This window comes from Oryctolagus cuniculus, chromosome 21 (genome assembly GCF_964237555.1).
Source record: "Oryctolagus cuniculus chromosome 21, mOryCun1.1, whole genome shotgun sequence".
Classification (NCBI taxonomy): domain Eukaryota; kingdom Metazoa; phylum Chordata; class Mammalia; order Lagomorpha; family Leporidae; genus Oryctolagus; species Oryctolagus cuniculus.
The window spans coordinates 23,910,988-23,938,879 of NC_091452.1; the positions used below are offsets into that span (position 1 = coordinate 23,910,988).

General features: G+C 54.7%; 2 protein-coding genes across 3 annotated transcripts; one reads left to right on the forward strand and one right to left on the reverse strand.

Moving 5' to 3' along the window:
* Positions 1 to 15,302: 15,302 nt before the first annotated feature.
* DUSP18 (dual specificity phosphatase 18) lies at positions 15,303 to 17,789 on the reverse strand. The gene is made up of 2 exons (XM_051826521.2): positions 17,466 to 17,789; positions 15,303 to 16,417 (listed from the first exon to the last, which is right to left on the reverse strand). The coding sequence occupies exon 2, from the start codon at positions 16,357 to 16,359 to the stop codon at positions 15,793 to 15,795; it is 567 nt and encodes a 188-aa protein (XP_051682481.2). The 5' UTR covers positions 16,360 to 16,417; positions 17,466 to 17,789; the 3' UTR covers positions 15,303 to 15,792.
* Positions 17,613 to 27,289, forward strand: C21H5orf52 (chromosome 21 C5orf52 homolog). Of its 2 annotated transcripts, none has more exons than XM_070065831.1 (3): positions 17,613 to 17,893; positions 18,972 to 19,080; positions 26,849 to 27,289. In XM_070065831.1, the coding sequence occupies exons 1-3, from the start codon at positions 17,613 to 17,615 to the stop codon at positions 27,035 to 27,037; spliced, it is 579 nt and encodes a 192-aa protein (XP_069921932.1). In that variant the 3' UTR covers positions 27,038 to 27,289. The 2 variants fall into 2 exon arrangements, with proteins under 2 accessions (XP_069921932.1, XP_002719755.2); XM_002719709.5 differs by lacking the exon at positions 17,613 to 17,893 and adding an exon at positions 17,900 to 18,240.
* Positions 27,290 to 27,892: the final 603 nt, after the last annotated feature.

Sequence of the window (27,892 nt, forward strand, 5' to 3'; positions counted from 1 at the left end):
TTTTTTAAAAAAGATGTATTTTATTTATTTGAAAGGCAGCATCACAGAGGCAGAGTGAGAGAGAGGTCTTCCATCCGTTAGTTCACCTCCTAAATGGCTGGGGCTGAACCAGGCAGAAGCCAGGAGCCAGGAACTCCGTCCGGGTCTCCCACGTGGGTGCAGGGGCCCGAGCACTTGGGTCATCTTCAGCTGCCTTCCCAGGCGCATTAGCAGGGAGCTGGATCCGAAGTGGAGCAGCCGGGACTCCAGCTGGCGCTCACGTGGGGTGCAATTTCGTCTCCTGTGCCCCACGCCGGCCCCTCCGTATTCCTCTTCTGCTTGGTTTCTGTTCTGCTGATTTTTACTTCCTTTAAATAGTTCTGAAATTGGTCGAGTGGTTGACTCTGGTTAGGACACTTGTCTCCCGTATCCAGAGTGCTCTGGTTCCGGATTCCAGCTTCCTGTCAGTGCAGCTCCCGGAAGCCTTACGGATGGCCCGAGTAGTTGAGTCCCTGCCGCCCACACAGGACTGGGGAGAACTCCTCCTGGGTCTCCCTCGTGGATGCCGGGACCCACGTACCTGAGTCTTTCACCCAGGTCCGCGTTAGCGGGGCCCGAGCTCAAACCCAGGCCCTGCGGTGTGGGAAGTGGCACCCTCAAAGGGCTGTCTTAGCTGCCGCACCAAACATCACCTCTTCGCTGATCCAGTCCCAGAGGTCCCGCTGTGTCATCTCGGTCCTGTCGGTCACGTGGCCCGGCCTATTCCACGTGGCCTGGCACACTGACCACGCCCGGGCTACCTGGGGTGGGATCGTTGGGACCACGTGGGAAGCTGGCTGCGAATCAGTGGCTGTTTCTTGGGTGAATGACTGACAGCCTGGGGCCCCGTGGAGTTAGGGAGACTTGCTGCCCTGCGTGGGTTCCTGTCGGCCACACCTGGACGTTCTCCCCGGCAACACGGCACGCTCTTGGCCAGTGTTGGCTCGGCGATGGCTGGAGCCTACCCTTCCTGGTGGCCCCTGCACACAGTCTCTGAAGCCCTGAGGTGCTCAGCTTTTTCCTAGCCCACCCCGCTGCCCTTGAAACCCAGCCCGCGTTCCTGATGCTTCCGAGGCCGACTTGATCAGGCCCACAGCTCCCTCCCCTGGCTTGTAGCTCCTCTGTCTTCAGCAGCCGGCCGAGCTCTCAGACAGACTCACTCGACAGAGGGAGCAGCTCGGGGTCAGCCCAGACTCTATTTTGAGATGCTTACCAGGAACTTCATGCCCTCATCAAGTCTAATAGCCAATCATTTTTCAGCACATCCCAGCCTGCCATGGCTTGACCAATCCAAGGCCACGAGCTCCGTGGACCAAGCAGATACCTGCACAAGGAGCTGACCCCACACCAGCTGTCATCTGTGAGATCCACGGCCCTTAGTCCCTCAGGGACTAAGACTCCTTGCTCTGGGTCTGTAGGGGACAGGGAACCTGGTTTTCTGCCCAGGGCCATTTGGCTATTGATAGCATCCTTCAGGGGCCACACAAAACCATCACCTGCTATACTGAATATACTATGCTGTACTGAATGTTTGAGTCCCACCTGCGGCTGCCATGGCCAAATCAGACTCTGTGGTCTCATGGACCTTGTCAGGCCCGCGGGCTGGGCGTTCCCTGTCCCTCCCCGACACCCTACCCCCAGGTATTGCAAAGTAAACTCCTACTTTCTTCCTGGTGCCAGTGGTGGGATTGCTGTGCATCAGGGTGGTGAGTTTGGGTTGGGGTTCCTCCAGCCAGGTCCAGGGGGAGTTCTGTCACACCCTGCCCATTCCCCAAGCCTGATGGAGCCCTCCAGGATCCGGGCCTCCGCTCACCCGGCTCTGGCTGTCACAACTCTCAGGGAGCCCTCCTCCCTCTCTAAGCTTGGCCAGCATCACCGCTGAGCACAGCACATTCGGCCAGTGCCGGCAATGCCCACGTCCCATCTCGGATACCGGTTCATGGCCCAGTTCCTCAGCTTCTGATCCAGCTTCCTGCCGAGGCACCTGGGAGGCAGCTTGCTGGCTCAAGTTGTTGGGTTCCTGCTGGGAGGACTTAGGTGGCTAACAGGCAATGAGAGAAGGGGCGGGGTCGCTTTAAGGGTGGGCAAAGTGCCCCCCTCCCAGAGGCTGCCTGCAGCAACTTAGTTTTTAATCATGAGAACAGGCTAGACAGGATTATCAATCCCAGCCCTCGATGGCTTTTATGCCTGCCTCTGATTGGTTGTTATCCCAACCTCCTGATTGGTTGTTATTGTAGCCCTCTGATTGGTTGTTAGCTGTTGTTCTGCTCTCTCCTGATTGGTTAAATCTAGGTAGCCGCTGCTGCATGGAAAAAGAGCTAGCGCCCTCACAGGCTTTCCCGGTAACTCCTCCCTCTGGAGCTCCGCCTCCTGCTGCTGCTTTGCAGGGTCCCTGTGGAAATTCTTCTCTTGGACTCAGCTCACTTTCACCCTCCCAGGGCACTGCCCACCACGTGGGAGACCTGGGCGGAGTTTCTGGCTCCTCCCTGCTTTGTCTAGGCCCAGCCCCGCTCTTGTGGGCATCTGGGGAGTGAGCCAGCAGATGGAAGATTCTCTCTCTCCTCTCTGTGTGACTCTGCCTTTCAGATAACAGACAAATCTTTAAATTTAGTCAACCTGACTTGAGAGAGAAATTGCTATAAAAGAATGTATTCAAAATGCAGAGAGAGGTCGGCGCCGCAGCTCACTAGGCTAATCCTCCGCCTTGCGGCACCAGCACACCGGGTTCTAGTCCCGGTCGGGGCGCTGGATTCTGTCCCGGTTGCCCCTCTTCCAGGCCAGCTCTCTGCTATGGCCAGGGAGTACAGTGGAGGATGGCCCAGGTGCTTGGGCCCTGCACCCCATGGGAGACCAGGAAAAGCACCTGGCTCCTGCCATTGGATCAACACGGTGCGCCGGCCACAAAGTACCGGCCGCGGCGGCCATTGGAGGGTGAAGCAACGGCAAAAAGGAAGACCTTTCTCTCTGTCTCTCTCTTTCACTGTCCACTCTGCCTGTCAAAAAAAAAAAAAAAAAAAAAAGGCAGAGAGAAGAGAGAGACAGAGAATCTCCTATCTGCTGGTTCACACTCCAGATGCCTGTGACAGGGCTGGGCCAGGCCAAAAGCAGGAGCCTAGAATTCAACGTGCGTCTCCCACCCAGGGTGACTGAGATGTGAGTGCTTGAGCCATCACCTGCTGCCTCCCAGGGTGCACAGCGGCAGGAAGTTGGAATTGGAAGCAGAGCCGGGACTCGAACCCAGGCACCCCAGTAAGGGATGCAGGCGCCCCAAGAGTGGACTTCTGACTCAGCAGGAGCTGCGGGCGGCATCTCTCTTTGTGCACTTGCTTTGCTTGGTGTCGGGACCCTTGTCCGTGCCGCTCGAGCTGGAGCCCAGGGTCCACCGGGCCAAAGCCGGGGGCTGTGGGTGAGCCAGGGCCCCCTCACCCGCCATTTGCAAGCCACAGACCTAGTTCACTCCTTGTCTTGCCCACGGGGAAGAGGAAGCCCCATGGACAAACCAAGGTGACTTCGTTCAAAGAGGAGGAAGCGGGGTGTCAGAGGACCAGACTGTAGCAATGTATGGATCTTCTAAATTGGATTCTGGATTTAACAGTCAGGCAGCGCTTCGTCCCATAAACGTGTTCTGACCGGCTGAGCAACAGAAAGGCTGATCAGGACAGGAACGAGGGGAGGAAAAGCCGACTGGCTTCCTCGCCGTTAGGCCCCGTGTAAGGCTGGCACACGGAGACAGGATCACGGGAAAATAACTCCTTGGTTAACAGGGTACTTCCGGTTACCTTTTTTGTGTAAAGATGAGGGCAGAGGGAACTTGTTATCATGTCAAAGCAAACTGGCCTGCCGGCAAAATGTGGCTGATATCTCGCTAATCCTTTTTTTTTTTTTTTTTTTTGCCAGGCAGAGTGGACAGTGAGAGAGAGAGACAGAGAGAAAGGTCTTCCTTTGCCGTTGGTTCACCCTCCAATGGCCGCCGCTGCTGGTGGGCCGATGCATCACGCTGATCTGATGGCAGGAGCCATCCTAGTCTCCCATGGAGTGCAGGGCCCAAGCATTTGGGCCATCCTCTACTGCACTCCCGGGCCACAGCAGAGAGCTGGACTGGAAAAGGGGCAACCGGGACAGAATCTGGCGCCCCAACCAGGACTAGAACCGGTGTGCCGCACCGCAAGGTGGAGGATTAGCCTAGTGAGTCGCGGCGCTGGCCAATCCTCATTTCTTGCAGGTCAGATAAACAGCTTGGTTTCAGCTTTAGTGTGAGTGACTCCATTTTGATTTGAGCCTGGTCAGTGTGGAAATTTAGTTTTTAAAGATTTATTTATTTCTTTGAAAGGCACAGTTTCAGAGATGTAGAGAGAGGTAGAGAGAGAGAGGTCTTCCATCTGATGGTTCATTCCCCAAATGGCCAGAGTGGCCGGAACTGGGCTAGTCTAAAGCCAGGAGCCAGGGGCTTTTTCCAGGTCTCCCATGTGCGTGCAGGGGCCCAAGGACTTGTGCCATCTTCTAGTACTTTCCCAGGCCATAGCAGAGCAGCTGGGACTTGAGCTAGCACCCATATGGGATGCCGGCACTGCAGGCGGTGGCTTTACTGGCTACCCTTAGCCAGTTTTTCTATTTTCCTGTCTCCCTGTCCACAGTGACATGGAAAGTGACTTCTAAATGATCAGTCTGGTTTTTAAAATCTTTAAATTTATTTTCATTCTATTTGAAAGACAGAGAGAAAATGGAGGGAGACCTTCCATCTGCTGATTCAGTCCCCAAATACTTGCAAAGGCCGGGGCTGGGCTAGGCCTAAGACAGGAGCCAGGAACGCCACGTGGTCTCCCATGTGGGCGGCAGAAGCCCAAGTACTGCATCACATTAGCAGGACGCTGGATTGGAAGCAGAGCCGGGACGCTACCTGGGCTTCCAGTGTGGGACGCAGGTGTCCTGAGGCATCTTAGCCTCTGCACCCAGGGCTGCGCCGCAAGCTGCTTTTTGTTCTTTGCTTTTCTTTCTTCACCCCTTTTCTGTGTACGCAGCAATGTCTTCTGCTCATTGGAATACTTCTATTTTTTTTAAAGATTTATTTATTTAATTCAGAGCAGAGTTACAGACAGAGAGAGGAAGAGACAGAGAGAAAGGTCTTCCATCTGCTGGTTCACTCTCCAAAGGTCTTCCATCTGCCGGTTCATTCTCCAAATGGCTGCAATGGCTGGAGCTGCGCTGATCCGAAGCCAGGAGCCAGGGGCTTCTTCCAGGTCTCCCATGTGGGTGCAGGGGCCCAAGGACTTGGGCCATCTTCTGCTGCTTTCCCAGGCCATAGCAGAGAGCTGGGTCAGAAGTGGAGCAGCCGGGACACGAACTGGTGCCTGTATGGGATGCTGGTGCTGCAGATGGAGGCTTAGCCTACTACGCCACAGCCCCAGGCCCTGGAATACTTCTGTTTAATGGGACAGGGTGTTTAGATTCTAGAATCTAAACTTGAGTCGATGAAGGTGTTTCACTTGTTTTGCGCTTGTCCTGCGACAATTCCGTGGCTGTCACGGGAGTTTGTGATTTCACTTTATGGAGCAGGTGGAATCCCTCCCACATCAAAAGTCCAGGGGTGGAAGAGTGGGATAAGAATCCACACCTGCAGACTCCCTTCCTAGGCCCCTTCCAAGGCGGTACGGATCCTGCGTGCAGGGGTGCTGGGTGACGGCCTCGGAGGGCACGAAGATTTTCCATCCCAGAGCAGGTAAACAAGGCTGTGTGCTGTGCTTCAAGGTCAAGAGCATCCCAGCCCCCACACAAGCCTGTGGGAGACATCCGCAGCACTGTGTCATAGTGGGTAAAGCCACCGCCTGCAGTGCCTGCATCCCATGTGGGCGCCAGTTCAAGTCCAGGCTGCTCCACTTCCAATCCAGCTCTCTGCTGAGGCCTGGGAAAGCTGTAGAAGATGGCCCAAGTCCTTGGGCCCCTGCACCCACGTGGGAGCCCTGCAAGAAGCTCCTGGCTCTTGGTTTTGGATGGGCGCAGCTCTGGCCATTGCATCCAACTGGGGAGTGAACCAGTGGATGGAAGACCTCTCTCTCTGTCTTTGCCTCTCCTCTCTCTGTGTAACTCTGACTTTCAAATGCATAAATAAATCCTTAAAAAAAAAGGAAAAGAAAACATACTGAATAAAAAATACGTCTTTGGAAAAAAAAAAAAAAGAAAAACCATTTGGAAGGCAGGCAATCCACTCCAACACCAAAATGCCAACTTGCTCCCGAGGACAGGGACACAGTGGGTGACCCAGATTAGCTTTCCCTTCTCTGAAAAGGAGCGTGCACTTCTTTCAAGAAATCTTATTTATTCATTTATCTAATTTATTTGAAAGGGTGTGGAGAGAGAGAGACAGAAAGAGAGAGAGAGGGAAGGAGAGAGAAAGATATCATCCATCAGCTAATGCACTCTCCAAATGCCCATAACAGCTGGGATCGGTCCAGGCCACAGCCAGGAGCCTGGAACTACCTCTAGGCCTTCCATGTGGGTGGCAGGGACCCGCGTACCTGACTCATCGTCTGCGGCCTCCCAGGCTGTGCACCCACAGGCAGCTGCAATCAGGAGTGGGGTCTGACCTTGAGCCCATAGACACTGATACAGGGTGTGGGCGTCCCGCACGGCATCTGAACCTCTGCACCAAACACCTATCCCAGACATGTGTGCTTTTAAAAGTAGATTTCTTGGGGTTCTATTTCTAAGTAAGCTGCCCCCCTGGCTGCCCCTTCAGGAGCATTCCCTTCAGGTATTCCCAGGGGTGCATTCCAAGACTCCAGAGTTTGTCTGGAGCAGCAGACAGCACCAAACCCTGTATCAACTGTGGTTTTTCCTATAGGAACACAGAGTCGTATGATACAGCTTAATTTGCAAATCAGATTCACTAAGTGAGTAACCCAGTAACTAATGATAGCATAGAACAAGTGTAACAGACTAGAACACAAGGGATCTAAATCAAAATTGTTCAAAACTTATAAATAGCTCGTTTCTGGAATTTTCCGTTTCATCTTTTCAGACCACGTTCGGCTGTGGGAAATTGAGATTGTGGGAAGAGGAGGAGCTGCTGTCGGAGCCCTGGAGGGAATGCGTGAACAGCTGGGGACTCTGGGATGGCAACGCTAGCGGGTGGGTGTGCTGGGGAAGCGAACCAGCAGCGGGCGGAAGCATTCGGGATGGGCAGGTGGGTTTCCTGTTGCTTGCTCTGCATCTCCTGGCCTGCATTCGAAAGTCAGCGTGAATCCGGGAACCATTCACCGGGCACAGGAAGAAAGAGCTCCAGGAGCTGCCTGTCTTTCTAGTGCCAGGAATACAAAGGGGGCCCAGTGAGTGCAGAGGGAAGGAAATCTTGTGTTTGTTTTTTTCTCCGCCTGGCCCCGCCCTCAGGTAAGCCCCAGCAGCAGTGGTGGCCAGGGAGGCGCCTGGGGCGCAGTCCTTTTCCCTGACCAAAGGAACTGAGGTTTGAAGAGCAGAGGGGCCCTCGCTGTCCTCTCCAGCCGTCACTGGGCCCAAAGCAGATCCAGGCTCAGCAGGCCTGTGGCAGAGCAGGGAGAAGAAAGGCCTTGATTTTCCAACTTAAGGAACGGGAAGGGGGGTCGTGGAGCTTGGAGACAGGAGAGGAGGGACCTCGAGAAACGAACTCCTAGCCTCACAGGCACGCGCCTGCCCCTGTGTACACAGATGGTCCTGTTGGGGTTCTGCCCCGGCACACACACACGGTGAGGTGAAAATGCACTCAGCACAGATGAGGTGGGCAGCTGGCTCACTTCCCAGATGCCCACGCTGGCAGAGGCTGGGCTGGGCCAACACTGCAAGCGGGAACTCAACCCGGGTCCTTCACGTGGGTGCCAGGGACCCGAGTGCTTGAGCCACCACTGCGGCCTCCCAGGGGGCAGTGCATCAGCAGGGAGCTGGGGCCCGGCGTCGGACGTGGGCCTGGCCCAGACCCGGCTGTTGCAGTCGTTTGGGGAGTGAACCAGCAGATGGAAGCTCTCTGTCTCTGTCTCTCTCTCTCTCTGTGTCACTCTGCCTTTCAAATAAATCTTAAGAAAGTTGATAGTCCTTTTAAATGATGTTTTAAAATAGATAAACCACTAGCTGCACTAACAAGAAATCAAGAGACAAACTACCAGTAAGAGGCATGGAAAGGTGCTATCACCATAGACCCTACAGATGATAAAGGCAACAACGGAACAGTGCAGACAGGCCTGCGGAAGCAGAATCTTTTCCAGAGCTTCTATTAAAAAAAAAAAAAAATGTTGGCCGGCGCCTCAGCTCACTAGGCTAATCCACCGCCTGCGGCACCGGCACACCGGGTTCTAGTCTCGGTCAAGGCACCGGATTCTGTTCCGGTTGCTCCTCTTCCAGGCCAGCTCTCTGCTGTGTCCCAGGAGTGCAGTGGAGGATGGCCCAAGTCCTGGCCCAAGACCAGGAGAAGCAGCTGGCTCCTGGCTTCAGATCGGAGCAGCGCACCGGCCGTAGCGGCCATTTTGGGGGTGAACCAACGGAAAAAGGAAGACCTTTCTCTCTGTCTCTCACTAACTCTGACTGTGAAAGAAAGAAAGAAAGAAAGAAAGAAAGGAAGGAAGGAAGGGGAAGGGGAAGGGGAAGGGGAAGGGGAAGGGGAAGGGAAAGGAAAGGAAAGGAAAGGAAAAGAAAAGAAAAGAGAAAAAGAAGAGAAAAAAAATGCAGTTGGGGGTAGGCGTTTGGCTTGGTGGCCGCCTGCATCCTATGTCAGTGGACCTGTGTTCAAGTTCCGGCTCTGCTCTCAGTCCCAGCTTCCTGCTGTGCACACCCTGGGAGGCAGCAGCGGATGACAGCTCAAGTGTTTGGGTCCCTGCCACCCACATGGGAAATCCAGAATGAGTCCTGGCTTCTGGCTTCAGCCTGGCCCGGCCCTGTCTGTTGCAGGCATTTGAGGAATGGACCAGCAGATAAGAGATCTCTCTCTCTCTGTCTGCCTTTCAAATAAAATAAATACTAATTATTTTTAAATGGCTTTAAAAATGCAATTGGCCCTAGTTCTCTAAAATCCCAAACTGCCAATCCTCAGCTGCGATGTAACGTGCACAGTCATCCCAATGAGAAGGACTGAATTCACTGTTACGTTGTCTAAGCAAGGAACTGTAGGCCCAGATGGCTTCCCTGGTGAACTGCACCAAACACTTAGAAGAAAGAAAAGCCACGCCCATTCTACGCATTTCTTCCAGAAAACAGGAGGGAGTAGTGTCCCACTTCTCCTTAATCTCTTCCTTAACCAGATAAAGGGCACCTACAAAAATCCAACCGCTCACACGGCCCCTACTGGTGATGGGATGACCTCTTTCTACAAGGTAAGAACCTCCCCTTTCACCACCTGTGTCACTGTAGCTGAAGTTCTAGGCAGTGTAACCAAGCGAGAAAACAAAGATAGAAATCAAACTCCCCGGCTAGAGAGGACAAAATACAACTGTCTCGAGCTGATCAAATCAACTCGATCACTTGATTGTAGGCTGCACAAAGGCTTAGTTAGAGCCACTGAACTCAGCGAGGCCACAGGCGACAAGATCAACGCATGCAAAATCAATCTTTTTTCTCCTTTTTAATAAAAGATGTATTTATTTATTTGAAACTCAGAGTTACAGAGAGAGAAAACATCTTCCACCTACTGGCTCACTCCCTCTGGCCAGCGCTGGGCCAGGCCACCACCAGGAACCAGGAACTTCATCTGGGTCTCCACGTGAGTGGCAGGGGCCCATGTGCTGGGGCCATGTTTCGCTGCTTCCCCAATTTTCAGGGAACTGGATTGGAAGAGGAGCAGCTGGGACTTGAACCAGTGCCCATATGGGATACTGGCACTGTAGGCAGCAGCTTAACCCACTATGCCACAATGCTGACCTCATATTTCTATGTCCTAACAGTGAACAATTGGAAAAAAAAAAAACTACAACACCTTCCCTTACATGAAATATGTTAAGTTTGGCTTCGGATCGGCGCAGCGTGCCGGCCGTGGCAGCCATTTGGGGGGTGAACCAATGGAAGGAAGACCTTTCTCTCTGTCTCTCTCTCTCTCACTGTCTAACTCTGCCTGTCAAAAAAAAAATAAAAAATAAAATAAATACGTTAAGTCATAAAAAAGCAATATATAATACATATATTTATAAAAGATAACTGCTAAAAACTACAGACACTGATGAAAGAATTCAAAGGAGAGACACGCTGTGCTCACGGGCGAGGAGCTTCTACAGAATAAAGACGCCAGCCCTCCATACATTGGCTGAGAGGTTTAATGTGCTTCCAGTAAAAGTGCCAGCAGGCTGTTTGCTGTTGCTACTGAGGACAGGTTGGTTTTAAAATGTAGATGGTCGGCAAGGAAATCAGAATAACCCAGACTTTAAGTACACTTGGAGGAAAAACACTACCTTATTTATTTATTTTTTTTAATTTATTTGACAGGTAGAGTTATAGACAGTGAGAGAAAGACAGAAAGGTCTTCCTTCCGCTGGTTCACTCCCTAATGGCTGCCACAGCTGGTGTTGCGCCGACCCAAAGCCAGGAGCCAGGTGCTCCTCCTGGTCTCCCATGCGGGTGCAGGGCCCAAGCACTTGGGCCATCCTCCACTGCCTTCCTGGGCCACAGCAGAGAGCTGGACTGGAAGAGGAGCAACCGGGACAGAATCCGGCGCTCTAACCAGGACTAGAACCTGGGGTGCTGGCGCCACAGGTGGAGGATTAGCCAAGTGAGCCATGGCGCCAGCCCAACAATACCTTATTTTAAGACTTACTGCAAAGCTGCAGTCCTCAAGACAGTGCAACACTGGTGACAGGAGAGAAACACACACCATACGGAGCGAAAGTCCAGAGAGGGTCAAAGGCAAAACTGGGGAGACAGGAGAGTTTTCAGTAAGTGGAGCTGTAATCGCTGGACACCCATGTGACAACACGAAAGCCTCAGACCTTATACAAAAGAATCAGGGAAATAAACAGAACATCTAAAGCTTTAATCAGTAACAACGTGAGGGGCCGGCATTGTGGTGCAGCAGAGAAAGCTGTCGCCTGAAGTGCCAACGTCCACGTGGGTGCTGGCTTGTGTCCTGGCTGCTTCCGCTTCCGATCCGGCTCCCTGATAACGTGCCTGGGAAAGCAGAAGATGGCCCCAGTATCTGGGCTCCTGCCACCCACGTGGGAGATCCGGATGAAGCTCCTGGTTTTGGCCTGGCCCAGCGCTGGATGTTGCAGCCATCTGGGGAGTGACCCAATGGATAGACGATCTCTCTGTCCCTTCTGTCTCTCCCTCTCTCCCTCTAACTGTTAAAAAAAAAATTAATTGAAAGACAGAGAGCTCCCATCTGCTGCTTTAGTTATTTTCCAAGTGTCCGTAATGTGCAGGACTGGCACTCAAGCCAAGTCTCTCATCACAGGGCAGGGACTCAACCATCACCTACTGCCTCCCAGGGTCTGCATCAGTGGGAACCTGGACTTGGGAGCTGGGAGCCAGAGCCAGGAATTGAACCCAGGCAGGCACTCCGGTGTGGGACACAGGTGTCTTATCAGTATCTTAACCACCAGGCCGAATAAATGCCTCCTCCCAAAATCTAAAACTTCAGAACATTACAGAAAATCTTTGTGATCTGCAGCTAAGGCCGGGAGGTCTTAGACATGACAGCAGAAAGAATAACCCACAAAAGAAAAATTCACGAAATTCAAAATGGTTGCTACCTCTGTAATGAAAATTACAACACACTGCTGAAGGAAATTAGTGAGAGAACAATATGGAAAGACAGCCCATGTTCGTGGGTTGGAAGATGCAAGATGGTAAAGCGTCCATCACACAAGGGGATCTGCAGAGTCGATGCAGTTCCTGTTGAAATCTCAGTGCCATTAGTCACAGGAGAAAACAGAATCCCAAAAATTGTGTATGGGGCCGCCATGGCCAAAGCGGTCCTGAGCCAAAACAACAAGGCCGGATACATTCTAATCCCCCCTCTGAAACACACTGTCCCCTGGCCACTGTGGCTGCCCTGTGGGCCTGTGCTCTGCGCGAATTCTTGGCCACTTGGCCCCTCTGCAGCATGTTTTCCTTAAAGATTTATTTATTTATTAGAAAGACAGAGTTACAGAGAGGCAGAGAGAGAGAGAGAGGTCTTCCATCTGCTGGTTCACTGCTCAAATGGCCGCAATGGCTGCAGCTGGGCTGATCCAAAGTCTGGGTCTCCCGTGTGGGTGCAGGGGCCCCAGGACATGGACCATCTTCTGCTGCTTTCCCAGGCCATAGCAGAGAGCTGTATCGGAAGTGGAGCAGCTGGGACTCGAACCAGTGCCCATATGGGATGCCGGCACTGCAGGCGGCGGCTTTACCCACAGCACTGGCCTGGCTCTGGCGCATTTTGTATCCTTCACCTCTACCTACCAACCTCACCCAGTGTCAGACCCTCCCACTGAGGGCCTGGGCTAGGGAGACCCAGGCCTAGGCTTCTGTTGGGTTCCCCTGCACCCTGTTCCTGTCCGGAGGGCATGGTATGTGGTGCCCCCAGGGCTGGGGGACAGACCAGACCCCACCGTGTGTCTGCCCTAGCCCCACTGTGAACGGGCCACTCAACAGTCAGGGAAATGAGAGAGAAAAAATAATAACACAAAATGATAGTAACTGAAACAGCTTGGCACTGGCACAGACAGACACACAGACCAACGCAACAGAACTGAGAACACAGAATAACGCTTTGCATGTGTAGCCCACTGATCTGCGATAAAGGGAACAAGAACATACACTGGAGAATGAAATCGCTTCAATAAATGGGTATCCCTATGCAGAAGAAACTAGCCCCTTTTCGATGATCACATACAAAAACCAACTCAAAATGGAGTAAAGACTTCCAGGGAAGACAGTGTGGACGCTGTGAACTACCATAGATCCAGCTATCCTCCTACTGGGTAGATTCGCAAAGGAACTGAACGCAGCAGGTGGGAGAGGCGTCCACACCTGCAGGTTTATTGTGGCACGACTCACAAGGCCCAAGCTACGGAGTCCGCCTTGGCGCCCCGCAAGAGATCCGTGGATAAAGCGGTGCAGCCCAGATACATGCGGGAGAGTCAGCCAAACACGGTCAGCCAAACACGAATGCTGTTCTGCCCTTCGCCGCAGCGTGGATGCAAATGGAGGACCTCCTGTGAGGCTAGATAAGTCAGGCCCAGGAAGGCAGACAGCACCTGTGGGGGCTGCGAGGGCCTGGGACCAAGGAGGGGCGGAGAGGGGATGGCTGAGGGCACAGGGGTGCAGTGTGACAGCAGGAATAACTGCTCGTGCTCCATGGCACAGTAGGACAACTCTGGTGACAGCAATTAATAGAACAATTCAAAATAGCTGTCTCCAGCGTAAAGAAATACGCCAGCTACCCTGATCTGATTTCACACGGCACACAGGCACTGAACCGTCACACCGTCCCTGGAAGTACACACAATTATCTTGTGCCAATTTTTTTTTTTTTTTTTGACCCGCAAAAGATAGTTTTAAGAGAATGAAAAAAAAAATATCCAGCTTTGGACTGGGTGAACACACGTGCAAAACTGCAGATCTGACAAAAGACTTATTTCTAGGATAGATGCAGTTTCTCAAAATTCAACAGTGGGAAAAGAAGCCACTGGATAGACCGGAACAGGTGCTTCCTCAAAGGGGAGAGATGGAAGGAAATTAGGCACACAGAGGCGGTCAACATCATGAACCACGAGCAAAGTGAGATCCACACACCCACTGGAATGGCTCACGTGAAGAACGCTGGTGGGACCAAGTCCTGGCAAAGACAGAGAAACCACACGTCGAACGGCCGCTCCAGAAGTCTGGCTGGCTCCTGGAAACATCAGACGTCCATTCGCCTGTGACTCCGCTTCCCACTGAGGAATACCCCTTAGGGGAGGGAGAACCTGCCTCCACCCAAAAACCTATATACACACAGATGTCTACAGCAACTTCGTTCGCGCTTGGTAAGAAACCGGAAGCAACTGAAGTCCATCCTTGCAGTGCTTAGCGTGAAACAAACTGCTGCATCCGTCCAGTGAAGCAGTCAGCTCTCAGCCACGGAAAGCAATGGCCTGAGTGTCAAGGCCACCTCCTGGTCCTGCTGGTGTGATTCTGTGACCTCCCGGAAAAGGCGACTGGAAATGCAGAGAGCAGATGCCTATCGGGATAGAGTTTGACCAGGAAGGGAAAATAGGAGGGGGCTTGGGGGACGATGTCCTGGGTCCCGACAGCGGTGCACACAGGGATCCATAGGACCCACAGAACTGTACATCCCACAGAGTTAACTTGATGCCATTAAAATTAGTATTTAAGAAAAAAATGGAATGGAAGAAAAGTATACTGAACAAAAGCCTTTGAAGACATGTTCCCATCTGGGTTGTTGCCAGAAACGCTGGTTGCGGGGGCTCTGCTCTGGTGTTCCATGGGCCTGTGTAGAAAGAGAGAATCTTCTAGAACAGGGATGTGTCTCCTTTCCTCTGGCTCCCAGAGAGGGCAGCCCTGGCACTTTGGGAAATCAGGGATGCAGGGAGGTTTGGAGCGAGAGAAAGGGCATTTGGCCTCCACTGGGCCCTGTGTCCAGTGGAGCGATTGTGCTTTTGTTTGCCTGAAAACCTCTGGAGTAGAACCGCTGGTCTTGAGCCAGGGCCTCGGGCATGGAGGGGCTCTGGACAGTGCTGGACGCCAGGGCACACGTCCCCGCCTCGGGGATTCCTGGGAGCTGGCTCTGCCAGGGACTCTAAGCAGGCCTTTGGGGCTGTGGGGTGTGGAGGGGGGCTGGGGCTCTGGGTCACACAGTGGGGGCTCTGAGAAGGCTCCTAAGTCGAGGCTTCCTCTGAGGGCAGGCCCAAAAGGACTGAAACCATTTTTTTTCCCACCTAGGAGACTTGTTTTTTTGGGGGGAGAAGCACTTTGTAAACAATGAGGCCCCCACCTGCACAGACCACAGGCAGGAAATGCCCTTAGGAGGGTTCTACTGACCTGGGACCAGCCAAGCTGCAGGCGAAAAAAATAAAAAAGCAGAGCACCCATGCTGGGATCCGCCATTGATGCTAAGTGAGCACGCACCACGTGTGCCGGGCGCAGTGCCATGGGAACCGCCAGGTCTCCCGACTCTGAGGAACGGGCACGGGCTGTCACCGCGTGGATGCTGACGTGTGACGGGGCCGGGTTCCCAGGTCTCCCGGGCCGAGGGCTGGAGGCAGGCCCGCCCTCCTCGAGAGCCCGGGACCAAGGGGCACCGAGGGCTCCCCGGCACCTTTCCCACGCACAGAAGCACTCAAAAGGAATCTTGGGCGTTTTTGGTTGAAATTTTATTCAGTGGGACGCTTTCTCTGAAAACTACCTTATGCGTAAGTGTGATCTAGAAAACCAGAGTGAGGCCATGGCAGCGGGATGGAAGGCAGGGGCCAGGGGCTCCCCCGGCCAAGGCTCCCGAGCACCCCTAAAGCTCGCTTCTCCGGCAGGTTGGCAGGCGCAGCCGGTGCCGCGACGCTTAAGGCTCTGGCTGTGCGTTGGCAACAAACCAGGTGAGACTGTGGCAGACTCGGTCCGGCCGGTCGCCCTGCGGGAGGGCCGCCACCTGCCCTGGGCACTGGGTCTCTCTGTCCAGGGTACCGGCTGCCTCCTGCCACCCTTCACTGCTTCCTAAGGGTGAGCTGCCTCTCTGGACTCGGGGTTACAAGGTTAAAAGCTACAGTCCTCGCTTCTTGTTCCTCTTCTTGGTCGCACGGAAAGGCGCCCACGGAAGGTAGAGTTCGGCCTTGGCCTGGCCGGCCGCCGCGGGGCTCACAGCGGGATCATGAAGCGCACCTCCTTCTCGTAGATGTCGGGGATCGGGCCCACCGGGGAGCTGAGCATGCGCACGCTGTTCTTCCCGAACAGCTGGAACTCGTAGTGGACCAGCTGCTCCCAGAAGCCCACGTTGGGCCGGATGATGGGCCGGCAGGCCTTGGTCCAGGTGTGGGCGTCCAGCAAGGACATGGCGTGGTACTTCATGAGGTAGGCGAGGCACAGGGCGGCCGAGCGGCTCACGCCCGCGGCGCAGTGCAGCAGCGTGCGGCCCTGCTTCAGCTCCACGCCGTGGATGTGGTCGGCGATGGGGTCGAAGAAGCTGTAGAGCAGCGAGCTGGGGGCGTCGGCCACGGGCACGTGCATGTACTCGATGTGCTCGTAGACCGTGTTGGTGACCTCCACGGACACGTTGACGACCGAGGTGATCTGGTTGCTGGCCAGCAGCAGCTTGTTGTTGGCGGCCGAGCCGTTGCTGAGGTACAGGCTCCGGGTGATCTGCGAGAGGCCGCTGACCGACGGCTGCCGGAACTGGACCGGGAAGGCACACGAGGCTGCGCTCATCAAGGCGGGGGCTCAGAAGGCGCTGAGGCGGGAGGCCTGCATCTGGCTGCTTGGGAAACTGCGGGGCCGGAGTGGGCACTGAGCAAGCGGGGAGGCCGGCGGCCCGGCCCGCGGGGTCCCGGGGAGGGGTCTGCGCGTCCCCTAGGCGGCCTTCTGAGCATCACAGCTCAATCGCCCCAGGTGGGGGGAACTCAGGAGAAATACAGACACCCAGGCCTCCCCAAAACCCACGGGCTCCGCATTTGCAGCACTCTCCGCAGGTGGTCCAATGGGCACTGCCCTTCAGCACAAAGCCCCCCGCCCCCCATCCCTACTGGAACGGGCCTGAGTCTCCTCCCTTCAAAACTCTCTCTTGCCTTCCAGTCCCTCTAAGCGGAAACCACTTTGCATGGGCTCCCGTCCAGGGTCCTCTGACTTCCTGCCCCATGTCACAGACCCTGACCCAGGACGTGGGGCCTGAGACCCCCGTCCTGGGAGTGGCTGGAGAGGGCCGTGTAAGAGCAGGGCGGGTGGCAGCCTCTCACTTCCGGAAGCCGGCCATGTGGACCTGATGTCAAACAACACGGTCCTCCATGCTTGCTCACATTTCTGCGCCTGGGGAAGGGAGTGGCCGCAAGCCTCCGGGCAGGCCACAGCAACCCCAGGATCAAGGGCAGAGAGGCAGCGGGGCCTCAGCACCCCGCCATCTGCCGCCATGCACCCCCATCTGGGCCGTCCCTTGCCCACGCAGGCCAGCAAAGCCGCAAAAACCGCGCGTTCGCTTTTAGGTGGCTTTTAGATCACAGCTCTCGGGGCCAGCAAGGCCTTGGGCAGAAATGAAAAGTTCCAGGCTGGGGGCCAGGGGTGGCGTGCAGAAAGGGCCCGGGCGTCTGAAGATGTTTGGCCCAAGGGGCAGGGAGTTAGGGGAAAAAAAAAAAAAAAAAGCAACTTGCGAGCAGCTCGGCTTCACCCGTTTGTAAGTTTGGGAAGTCGCAGGCGCCCGTCGGCCGTGGTTCGAGGCCCGAAGGCCCGAAGCGACCCGAAGCTGGCCCAGGTGGGTGTACCTCGGGGGCAGGTGGGTGGGCGTCCTCGCCAGCTCAGCGTCAGGACCCCTCGGACCGTCTTACCTCTCGGCCGCAGGAGGGCTGGCGGGTTCGTTGGGGAAGCGGCCGCGGCGCCGAGTCTCGGGCGAGGGTCTCTGGGGGGAGGCCGCGGAGCAGTCACGGTCCCGGAGCCACAGTCCCCGCCGGTACAGCGCCCCGGTTTCCATAGCGATGGTCCCACGTTATGCTGGGCCTTTGGCGAAATCCCGGCCTCGGTCCCACGGCTCACCAGGGTTACCCGCCCCGCGACCGCGCCGGGGCGGCTGCAGTCCCGGTGGCGAGGCCGCGTCGAATCAGCTCACCGCAGCCCACTCCATCCCGCCCAGTCGGTCTCCACGGCAACGCGCCGAGTCGCACCACGGCGGCCGCCGAGGGACAATCTTGCCGCGTCGGCGGCTTCCGGGGGCGGGGCTCCGCGCTCGGGCCCCGCCCCTTCGCGCGCGTCGCCCTGGGTAACGCGCGGCGCTCGGCTCGCGGCGCGGGCCCGGGTGGAGGGAGGCGGGTCTCTCTCACACCGGGTCCGCCTTCCCTCTCGGACCATGAGTTCCAGCTTGACTCCCATTGCCGAGTTGCCCTCCGTCGCGAAAGACCCCGCGACACAGCCGGTTAGGGTCACATGGGACCTGGCCCCGTCCGAGGACTGTGAGGCCGCCGCGCAGGCGACCCCCGGCCCCAGCACCCCCCGGGGCCCCGAGTTGCGACGCGACAGGTTCGGCAGCCGCGCGGAGCTGGTGCTCGGGGTCCACCCGCAGCTGTACTTCCTGCCGCCGCGGGCCCCGCAGCCTCTGGTGCTCGTCAGGTGCGGCCCTGGGCCGGGCGCGGCTCTCAGACCCCCGCGTGCCTCACGGCGCGGTCGTTTCTTAGACCCCGAGGGAGGGCGCCGCTACTGCCCAGCTCCCCCGTCTCCACACCCCCTCAAGCCCCCTTCCCTGCCCCCCGACCAGAGAGCGATTCTTGGAGAACAATGACACTCATTGTGGGACTAGCGCCACTACGCATGCGCAGTCCATCCTTGGGCGCGTCCTGGGGAGAACAGAGGGGAAGAGGGTGACGTCAGGGGGTTTGAAACCTTGACCTTGGGCCGTGTTAGCCCTAGGCTGGACAGACAGATGCTGGGCCAACGGCCCTTCCACAGTTCTTTCTGTAAAAGGTGGTGAGGGTTGACGCAACCAACTCTGGATTCTGGCAATTTATGTTCCTTTGGCTGACTTCACCTTTCTTCTGAACTGGCCCTGACCCTTCAGTCCCCTTGGATTTGACCTCGTGTGGCACGGGCAGCCTCTGGGATGGGCCCTCAACCCCTTAAGAGCCGCGTTTTTCGTTCTTGGCATCCAAGAAACAACACCCCCCCCCCCCCCCCAGTAGCCCCTCTGTCTGAATGGAGACAGCTAATGAGCTACTCCTGTGAAAACTGACTGAACCATGCTGGGTACCCCCGCTAGGGCACTGTCCCACCAGGCGCTGGCCCTGCCCTGGGTCCAGCCGTGGTCTCCTCTAACCTGTATCATCTCCCCCTGCCCCTCCCAACAGCGTCACGAATTCCAGCGAGGCAGCCGTGAAACGTTTCTTACCCAAGAACCACTTGTCCCGAGTGATCATCCGTGACAACCTGAGTGCCCAGCGCATCTGTGAGATGGAGGTAAAGCAGCCGCACGCTTTACCGATGTTCTGCCCACATTCATCGCGCTTTCCCCGTGTCCTGGAGCTGGGAAGATCACAGATCCCACAGATGATGGGGACCCATGCAAGCACCCTAGGCAGGCCCCGTTTTGTAGAGGGGACCTATTAGTACCTGAGGTTGCTGACTTGGCCTGGGGTGTCGCCCTTATTCCAGGGAGAAAGACTCCATGTCTCTTAGGTCCTGTAGTATCTCCCCGCCCCCAACAAAGCACAGTATCTCTCTGTTTGGGGAATCCCTGAATAGGTTGTTACTCTCTGCTGTACAGGGTCTTGGGTCTTACAGCTTGGATTGGCATCAGCACTGTCTGCTCAGGTGGTTTTTCCTTTCTGGGTTATCCCCACTTTCCAAACGAGATGAGAGCAAAGGCGCGTCTGCCTCTCTGTGCTTCTGGACAAGTAGTACTGGAGCTGCTTCCTTAAGCCCAAGTGCTCTCGCTCCAGTGGGGCCCATAGACCCTGATGGCGGGCTCCATGAATGAGTCACGAGGGCCTGCGTGGGGCAGGTGCGGCAGGTGAGCAGGATGCACGCAGGGAAGCAGCCTGGCATTGATCCTCCTCCTCCCCTTACGCTTTTTGTTAATTTATTAGAAAGAGAGAGAGACAGAGACAGAGAGAGATCTTCCATCTGTTGATTCACTCCCTGAATGGTTGCAACGGCCAGGGCTGGGCCAGGCCAAAGCCAGGAGCTTCATCTGTGTCTTGGATGGCATGGGTGGCAGGGTCCCAAGCACTTGAACCATTTTTCTTTGCTTTTTTTTTTTTTTTTTTTTTTTTTTTTTAAGATTTATTTATTTGAAAGTCAGAGTTACAGAGAGAGGGAGAGACAGAGATCTTTCATCTGCTGGTTCACTCCCCAAATGGCTGCAATGGCTGGAGCTGGGCAGGTACAAAGCTAGGAGCCAAGGCCTTTATCTAGGTCTCCTACATGGGTGCAGGGGCCCAAGCACTTGGGGCATCTTCTGCCACTTTCCCAGGCACGTTAGCAAGGAGCTGGATTGGAAGTGGAGCCGAGACTCAAAACTGGTGACTTGGGCCATCTTCCATTGCTTTCCCAGGCTCACTGGATTGGAAGTAGAGAAGCTGAGAGACAAACCCATGCCCATCTGGGATAATGGCATTGCAGGTGGCAGCTTAACCCTCTGTGCCACTATGCTGGCCCATGCTGCCCTCTTCCTGCCTGTGTTCCAGTATCAAGTCTGGGTGGGCCCATGGGATTCTGGCATGGAGAAGGGTGGAGAACCCTTAGTAGTGACAACATATCCAATTGAGGGCTCAGCGTTCCCTCCCCCTGCCAAAGATCCAGTGATGTGGTGCAGTGGAAATAGGGTGAACTTGGAGATGGGGAGGTCACCCTTGTGTGACCTTGGGCAAGTTACACTTCCCCCAGAACGCTGCTTTCTCATCTGTGAAGTAGGATCTATTTTTTCCCCCAAAAAAGATTCATGTATTTGAAAGGCAGAGTGACAGACAGATTTTCCATCCCACAGTTCACTCCCCAATTGGCTGCAGCAGCTGGGTTGGAGCCAGGCAGAATCCAGGAGCCAGAGATTCCATCTGTGTCTCCCAGGTGGACAGCAGGGGCCCAAGCCTTCTACTTGTACTGTTTCCCGGGTGCATTAGCGGGCAGCTGGATTGGAAGCCGAGCAGCCAGGACTCCGATATGGGGTGCCATGTACATGGCGTAGAATCTATTAGGATGCTTTTGCAGGTGATATAAACTGACCCTGAACTAGTTCAAGCAAAATAAAGAACATTAGACTTACATAGTCAAGGTTGCATGGGGCACAGTCACCGGGTTTGGGCACAAGCGAAGCCAGGGCCACTGATTGCACTGGTGTGTTGTTCACCCTCCCTCTCATCTCCCTTGTCTGCTGCTTTCTGACCATTGCCGTCGCCATCGGGCTGGTTGTCTCTGGGGAGTGAGGTCATAGGAACCCCTGGCCTGAAGACCAGAAAAGAGAGAGTACTTCTGCTGTTGCTCAAGTGAGACAAATCCTAGAGGAGGATTCTACTTGGTCCCAGCTGGGTCACGGGCCCATCCCCTGCTCCAGTACTGCAGCCAAGCAGTGTGGGAGCTCTTCTCGCTGGCCCAGGGCGGATCAGGGACCAAACCTGTAAGCAGTGGGCGGGGACTGTTACACCTCTGGCAGTGGGACAAGGATCCCTAAAATCCTGTAACTGCAAACCCCTGAGTTGTGCGAGACAGCTGTGCTGTCTAGACGCTTCTATTAAACTGTGTTGCGCCTGTGTGTGTCTTGGTACTTGATGTCCTCGGTATCATTACCCTTCATGTAATTATTCAGGAAACAGGCTCAGACCGACCATCGGGGTGGCCTCTTGAGCACTGCGGAGTTATGCACAGGGGTCTGACTGGGCATTATGTAAGACGTTCTCCCTTAAGAACGGGCTGGGGGCCGGCACCGCGGCTCACTAGGCTAATCCTCCGCCTTGCGGCGCCGGCACACTGGGTTCTAGTCCCGGTCGGGGCGCCGGATTCTGTCCCGGTTGCCCCTCTTCCAGGCCAGCTCTCTGCTGTGGCCAGGGAGTGCAGTGGAGGATGGCCCAAGTGCTAGGGCCCTGCACCCCATGGGAGACCAGGAGAAGCACCTGGCTCCTGCCTTTGGATCAGCGCAGTGCGCTGGCCACAGCACGCTGGCCGCGGCGGCCATTGGAGGGTGAACCAATGGCAAAAGGAAGACCTTTCTCTCTGTCTCTCTCTCTCACTGTCCACTCTGCCTGTCGAAGAGAAAAAGAAAAAGAAAAAGAAAAAAAAGAACGGGCTGGGGCTGGCGTGTGGCACAGCAGGGTAAGCCACCACCTGTGGCACCAGGCATCCCATATGGGCTCCAGCTCCTGTCCCAGCTGCTCCACTTCCATTCCAGCGCCCTGCTGATGCAGCTGGCAAAGCAGCACTTGGGCCCCTGCCATCCATGTGGGAGACCCAGAAGAAGTTCCCGGCTCCCGGCTTTGGTCTGGCCCAGCCCTAGCTTTTGTGGCCATTTGGGGAGTGACCCAGAGGATGGAAGAGCCCTTTCTCTGTAACTGCCTTTCAAATAAACAAATAAATCTTTAAAAAAAGAGCATGGGCTGTCTTCTCCGTTGTGGACCCCGTGACTAGTGAGAGACCAGCATGTAGGAGCTCCACGGATTTAGGGCTTGGGTGGGAGCGTGGCACTGTTTCTGTCTCCCCGGAAAGCATTCATAGTGGTTTTGGCCACTGGATCCAGCCGGCACAGCGGAGATCTGGTGCCTTGGGACGCCCCTGGCTCTGAGAACAGTGAATGACGGCTGATTTCGTTCATCTACGCCACGCTTCTCGAGCCAGGGTGTTCTTGGCCCTTAGGAGCCATCAGCAATGCCTGGAGAATATTTGTTTATCACAGGTACCAGAGGGATGGTGTTACTAGCCTGTGGTAGGTGGAGGCCAGGGATGTGGCTGAATCTCCTACAGCGTGCAGGGCAGCCCTGCCTCCCACCCAGAGAATTGTCCAGCTCTAAATCTCACTCACGTCAAGGCTGAGAAACCCTGCCCAGGAGTCCCGCTCACGGTGGAACCAGTGGCCGAGAGGCCGGGAGGCCTGCAGTCCCGGGTGGACTGGAAGGCGCTGGTGAAAGCAGCACTGGCTCCTTGGTGGCTGGCCGCATCAGTCGTCTCAGGTGCGTGATGAATTCTGCGCGGACTTCCAATTTCTGTGAGAAAAAGGTTATTTTGGTACAGATAATTGTTGGCAATCCATTCATAGTTTTCTTTCTAAACAAGGCTTATTGGGACCGGTGCTGTGACGTAATAGGTTAAGCCTTAGCCTGGGGTGCTGGCATCCCATCCCATATGGGCACCAGTTCATGTCCCACCTGCTCCTCTTCCGGTCCAGCTCTCTGCTATGGCCTGGGGAAGCAGTAGAAGATGGCCCAAGACCTTGGGCCCCTGCACCCACGTGGGAGACCTGGGAAATGCTCCTGGCTCCTGGCTCCTGGCTTCAGATCGGCCCAGCTCCAGCCGTTGTGGCCATCTGGGGAGTGAACCAGCGGATGGAAGACCTCTCTCTCTTACTCCCTCTGGCTGTAACTCTGCCCCTCAAATAAATATAGAAATCTTAAAAAAAAAAAAAAAAAAAAAAAGAAGAAACCCACAAGATTTATTTATTTGAAAGGCAAAGTCTTTCTCTCTCTCTCTCTCTCTCACTCACACACACACACACACACACACACACACAGATCTTCCACTTGCTGCTTCACATCTCAAATGGCTGCAACAGCTGGGGCTGGTTCAGGCTGAATCCGGGACCAGGAACTCCATCTGGTTCTCCCGTGAGGGTGGCAGGAACTCAAGTACTTGACCCACTATCTGCTGCCACCCAGGTGCATTAACAGGGAGCAGGATTGGAAGCAGGGTTGCCAGGGCTTGAACTGGCACCTCGATATGGGACGCAGGCACCTCAGGCATTGGTCACTTGTGCATAATGTGTATTTTCCATGACAGTTCAAGAGCGGCCTCCCAAATACATGGATTTCAAAATAATTTGCCCCAAATAGCTTATCCCTGAATTCTCTTTTCCCTTGAGCTTTTAGAAGTACTGCCATATAGATTCCTGGCCCCCCTCCAAATCCTTCTAAGCTGGAACCCTGAGGACTGGTTTTTTGTTTGTTTGTTTGTTTGTTTTTGTTTTTGTTTTTTTTTCAATCAAGCAACTTAAATGTTTCCTGTGCTCAGCCAGACTTAGAGAGGACGATTGGAACAATGTGTCTTTATCAATGCCATGTCTCCCAGGCCCCCTCTTTAACCCCTGGGTCATGAATCCCATCAAGGTGGACTGGCCTTTAGGGAGAGCTGCTTTGCTCTGGGTTGGTCTTCCCATCATGTTAGTGCTCATCAGAATACTCAGTAGATTTCATCGTCTCCTATTAAATGGTGTCTGTTAAACAATGATTCATTTTATTTACTTGAAAGACAAGAGAGACAGACAGACAGAGGTCTCTCCCAGCTTCTCATTCACTCCCTCAATGCCCAGAGCAGGTGGGGCTAGCCCAGTTGGCAGCTGGGAGCCTGGAACAGGAGTAGCAGGGACCCAACCAGCCGCCACCTGCTGCCTCCCAGGGTGTGGGTTAGCAGGAACTGGGACTGGGGAGCGGGATGGCCTGTTAACTATTGCAACAAACACCCTGCCTCCCACCAGACTGTTTCTCTGTGCCCTAAACCTTCCCATCCTTCAAAATCCACCTCCCCCCAGTTTAGTATCAGCTCTTCCATTCAGCTTTTCTTAATGTTTCCTTTCTTTGAGTTTTGTGCTTCCTTCTAGGGGTGTATCTCTTATTTTTATTTATTTGAAAGACCGAATTATAGAAAGAGAGGGAGAGAGACCTTCCATCTGCTGGTTCACTCCCTAGGTGGCCACAATGGCCAGGGCTGGGCCAGGCTCTCCGCCTTCCCTGGCACATTAGCAGGGAGCTAGATCGGAAGTGGAGCTGCTGGGACTTGAAATGGTGCTCATGTTGAATGCTGGTGTTGCAGGTGGCGGCTTTTAACCTGCGCCATAACACATCCCAGGGAGGTATCACTTTCTGCCTGGCCTGGAGATATTTGGACATGTGTCTTACCTCCTGACCACATTGTAGCTACTGTGGATGCCTATCCTTGATATATTTTTTCTAAAATATTTATTTATTTATGTATTTGAAAGAGAGAGAGAGAGAGATAGATATCTTCCACTCACTGATTCACCCCTCAGATGGCTGCAAGGGCTAGGGTAGAGCCAGGCTGAAGTCAGGATCCAGGAGCTTTTTCCAGGTCTCCCATGTGGGTATCAGGGGCCCAAGCACTTGGGCCATCTTCCACTGCTTTCCCCAGATCATTAGCAGGGAGCTGGATTGGAAGTGGAGCAGCCAGGACACGAACGGGTGTCCATATGGGATGTGTGCTTTCCCCACTATGACACAGTGCCGGCCCCATCCTTGATATTTGTATCCCCTCCTGCAGCCAGCTCACTGGAATAAATAAATGACTGAGTTCGGTTGGGGGGAGTATCACTACGTTCCTAAATCTCTGTTTATGAAATATATGAAACTTGTATAACTTAAGTTAAAAAAAAAATCCCAGGATTAGGCCGGCGCCGCGGCTCACTAGGCTAATCCTCCGCCTAGCGGTGCCGGCACACCGGGTTCTAGTCCCGGTCGGGGTGCCGGATTCTGTCCCGGTTGCCCCTCTTCCAGGCCAGCCCTCTGCTGTGGCCAGGGAGTACAGTGGAGGATGGCCCAGGTGCTTGGGCCCTGCACCCCATGGGAGACCAGGAAAAGCACCTGGCTCCTGGCTCCTGCCATCGGATCAGCGCGGTGCGCCGGCCGCAGCGCGCCGGCCGCGGCAGCCATTGGAGGGTGAACCAACGGCAAAAGGAAGACCTTTCTCTCTGTCTCTCTCTCTCACTGTCCACTCTGCCTGTCAAAAAAAATAAAAATAAAAATAAAAATAAAAATCCCAGGACTGAAACCAAAATATTCTACTAAAAAAACAAACAAACAAAAAAGAATGAGTAAGATAAGCTGTGCCTTCCCGGACCTCACAGTCTTGTTGTCAGGAGGACAGAGGATACGTGACAGGATGGCACTTCGAGACAATTCGTGGAAAGTGAATACTATGAAAAAACTGCACGGATGTCAACATTGTTTTGCACCAAAATAAGCATATTTTTAACTCCATTTTCCATGAACTTTTTTTTTTTTAAGATTTTTTTTATTTGAAAGAGTTACACAGAGAGAGGCAGAGAGAGAGAGAGAGAGGTCTTCTATCCGCTGGTTCACTCCCCAATTAGCCACAACAGCTGGAGCTGCGCCCATCCAAAGCCAGGAGCCAGGAGCTTCTTCCAGGTCTCCCACATGGGTTCAGGGGGCCCAAGGACTTGGGACATCTTCTACTGCTTTCCCAGGCCACAGCAGAGAGCTGGATCAGAAGTGGAGCAGCCAGGACTTGAACCGGCGCCCATATGGGATGCCAGCACTGCAGGCGGCAGATTTACCTGCTATGTCACAGTACTGACCCCCTGAACTTTTTTTTTTTTAAAGTCATTTATTTGAAAGCAGAGTGACACAGGAGGGAGGGAGGGACAGAGAGAGAGAGAGAGACTCCAAATGTCCACAACAGCCAGGGCTGCACTAGACCAAAGCCAGGAGCCAGGAACTGCATCCTGGCCTCCCACGTGGTGGCAGTGGTCCCAGTACTGGTCCAAGTCCAGGCTGGCAGCAGGGAGCTGGCTTGGAAGCGGAGCAGCCAGGGCCTGAACCAGCGCTCCAGTATGGGATGCTGGCGTGCTAAGCAGCCGTTTAACCCATGGTGGTGCCACAGTGTTGGCATCTCCCTGACCTTTGTGACGCCCCCTTGTGGGCGACATAAGTAGAATTCGGTGTGATACAGGGATGCCACCGTGTGTGGGAAGCAACACATGATGCATTGTGGGAGGAGACTCCCCTGTGTCTTTCTGATCCGTCTTCAAGTACAGAGGTTGTCAGGGCCAAAGTCAGGTTCCTGGACTGCAGTTTGCCGGAGGTGAGGGTTCTCCAGCCTAATGCCTGTTCTTTACAAATGGAGAAGCCGAAGCCCCCATGTGTGAAGGTAATTGTTGGAAGAATTTGGCGTCCACCCTACACATTGTCCACCCCCATGCCGGTAGTCCCAGAGACCTCGAAGTGGCTCCTTGCTCCTGACCTCACCTCTGATTTTTTTTTTTATTGTCATTAAGATAAGAGCGTCAGAGAAGACCAAGAAAAAGATGAGCCACCTGCATGACCACCTGAAGAAGAAGTTCATGCTGGAACAGCTCCGGAAGCTGGGGCGCTGGAGGCGGGAGTCCATGAGCATCCGGCAGTACCTGTACAGCCTGCCGCCCGTGTACAAGTTCCAGCCCCACAAGAGAAGCCAGCCGCCCTAGCCAGGGCAGAGCCACGTGCCCAGGGCCACCGTGATATGCCCGTCTGACAGGAGGAGGCTGGGAAGAAGCCAGCCCACGCCGGCGTGGAACAATAAACAGACCAGCAGACAGCAGAGCACACAAAAAAGAAAAAAACCACAAAACTGAGCAGCGCTCCTGTGCCTTGCCCCAGCCGTCGCCCGTGTCCTGGAGAAGGTGATGCTGATAGGCCAGCCCGTGGCCGAGGAAAAAATTCAGCCTTCAGTACCCATATGTGTGTGTGCGCTGGCATGCCAGGACAGGGACGTGGGGCTGGTGATAGCTAAGATGGGAGGGGCCTCAAATACCGGGCATTCCAGTGGTAAGGAGGTCAGGGTTGGGGCCAGCGCGTGGCTCACTTGGTTAATCCTCCGCCTGCAGCGCCGGCACCCAGGGTTCTAGTCCCGGTTGCCCCTCTTCCAGGCCAGCTCTCTGCTGTGGCCCGGGAGGGCAGTGGAGGATGGCCCCAAGTGCTTGGGCACCTGTACCCACATAAGAGACCAGGAGGAAGCACCTGGCTCCTGGCTTCAGATCGGCGTGGTGCCGACCATAGCAGCCATTTGGGGGGTGAACCAATGGAAGGAAGACCTTTCTCTCTCTCTCTCTCTCTCTCTCTCTCTCTCTCTCTCACTGTCTAACTCTGCCTGTCAAAAAAAAAAAAAAAAAGTCAGGGTTGGGCATCAGACCTGGCTTAAGTGGCTCTTTCTTGAAGCTGCCTATCAGCCCTGTGCCTTGTAAGCTCCTCCAGCCTCCGTTAGAGTGACAGGGAGAGAGAGAAAGAGAGAGAGAGAGAGAGATCTCCCTTTTGCCAATCACTCCCCAAATGGCCACAACAGC

Coding starts and splice junctions, on each gene's coding strand:
- C21H5orf52 (XM_070065831.1), top strand. CDS start 17,613: ATGGTCCCACGTTATGCTGGGCCTTTGGCGAAATCCCGGCCTCGGTCC. Junction 17,894..18,971: donor CTTCGCGCGCGTCGCCCTGG/GTAACGCGCGGC, acceptor CCCTCCCAACAG/CGTCACGAATTCCAGCGAGG. Junction 19,081..26,848: donor AGCGCATCTGTGAGATGGAG/GTAAAGCAGCCG, acceptor ATTGTCATTAAG/ATAAGAGCGTCAGAGAAGAC.
- DUSP18 (XM_051826521.2), bottom strand. CDS start 16,359: ATGAGCGCAGCCTCGTGTGCCTTCCCGGTCCAGTTCCGGCAGCCGTCG.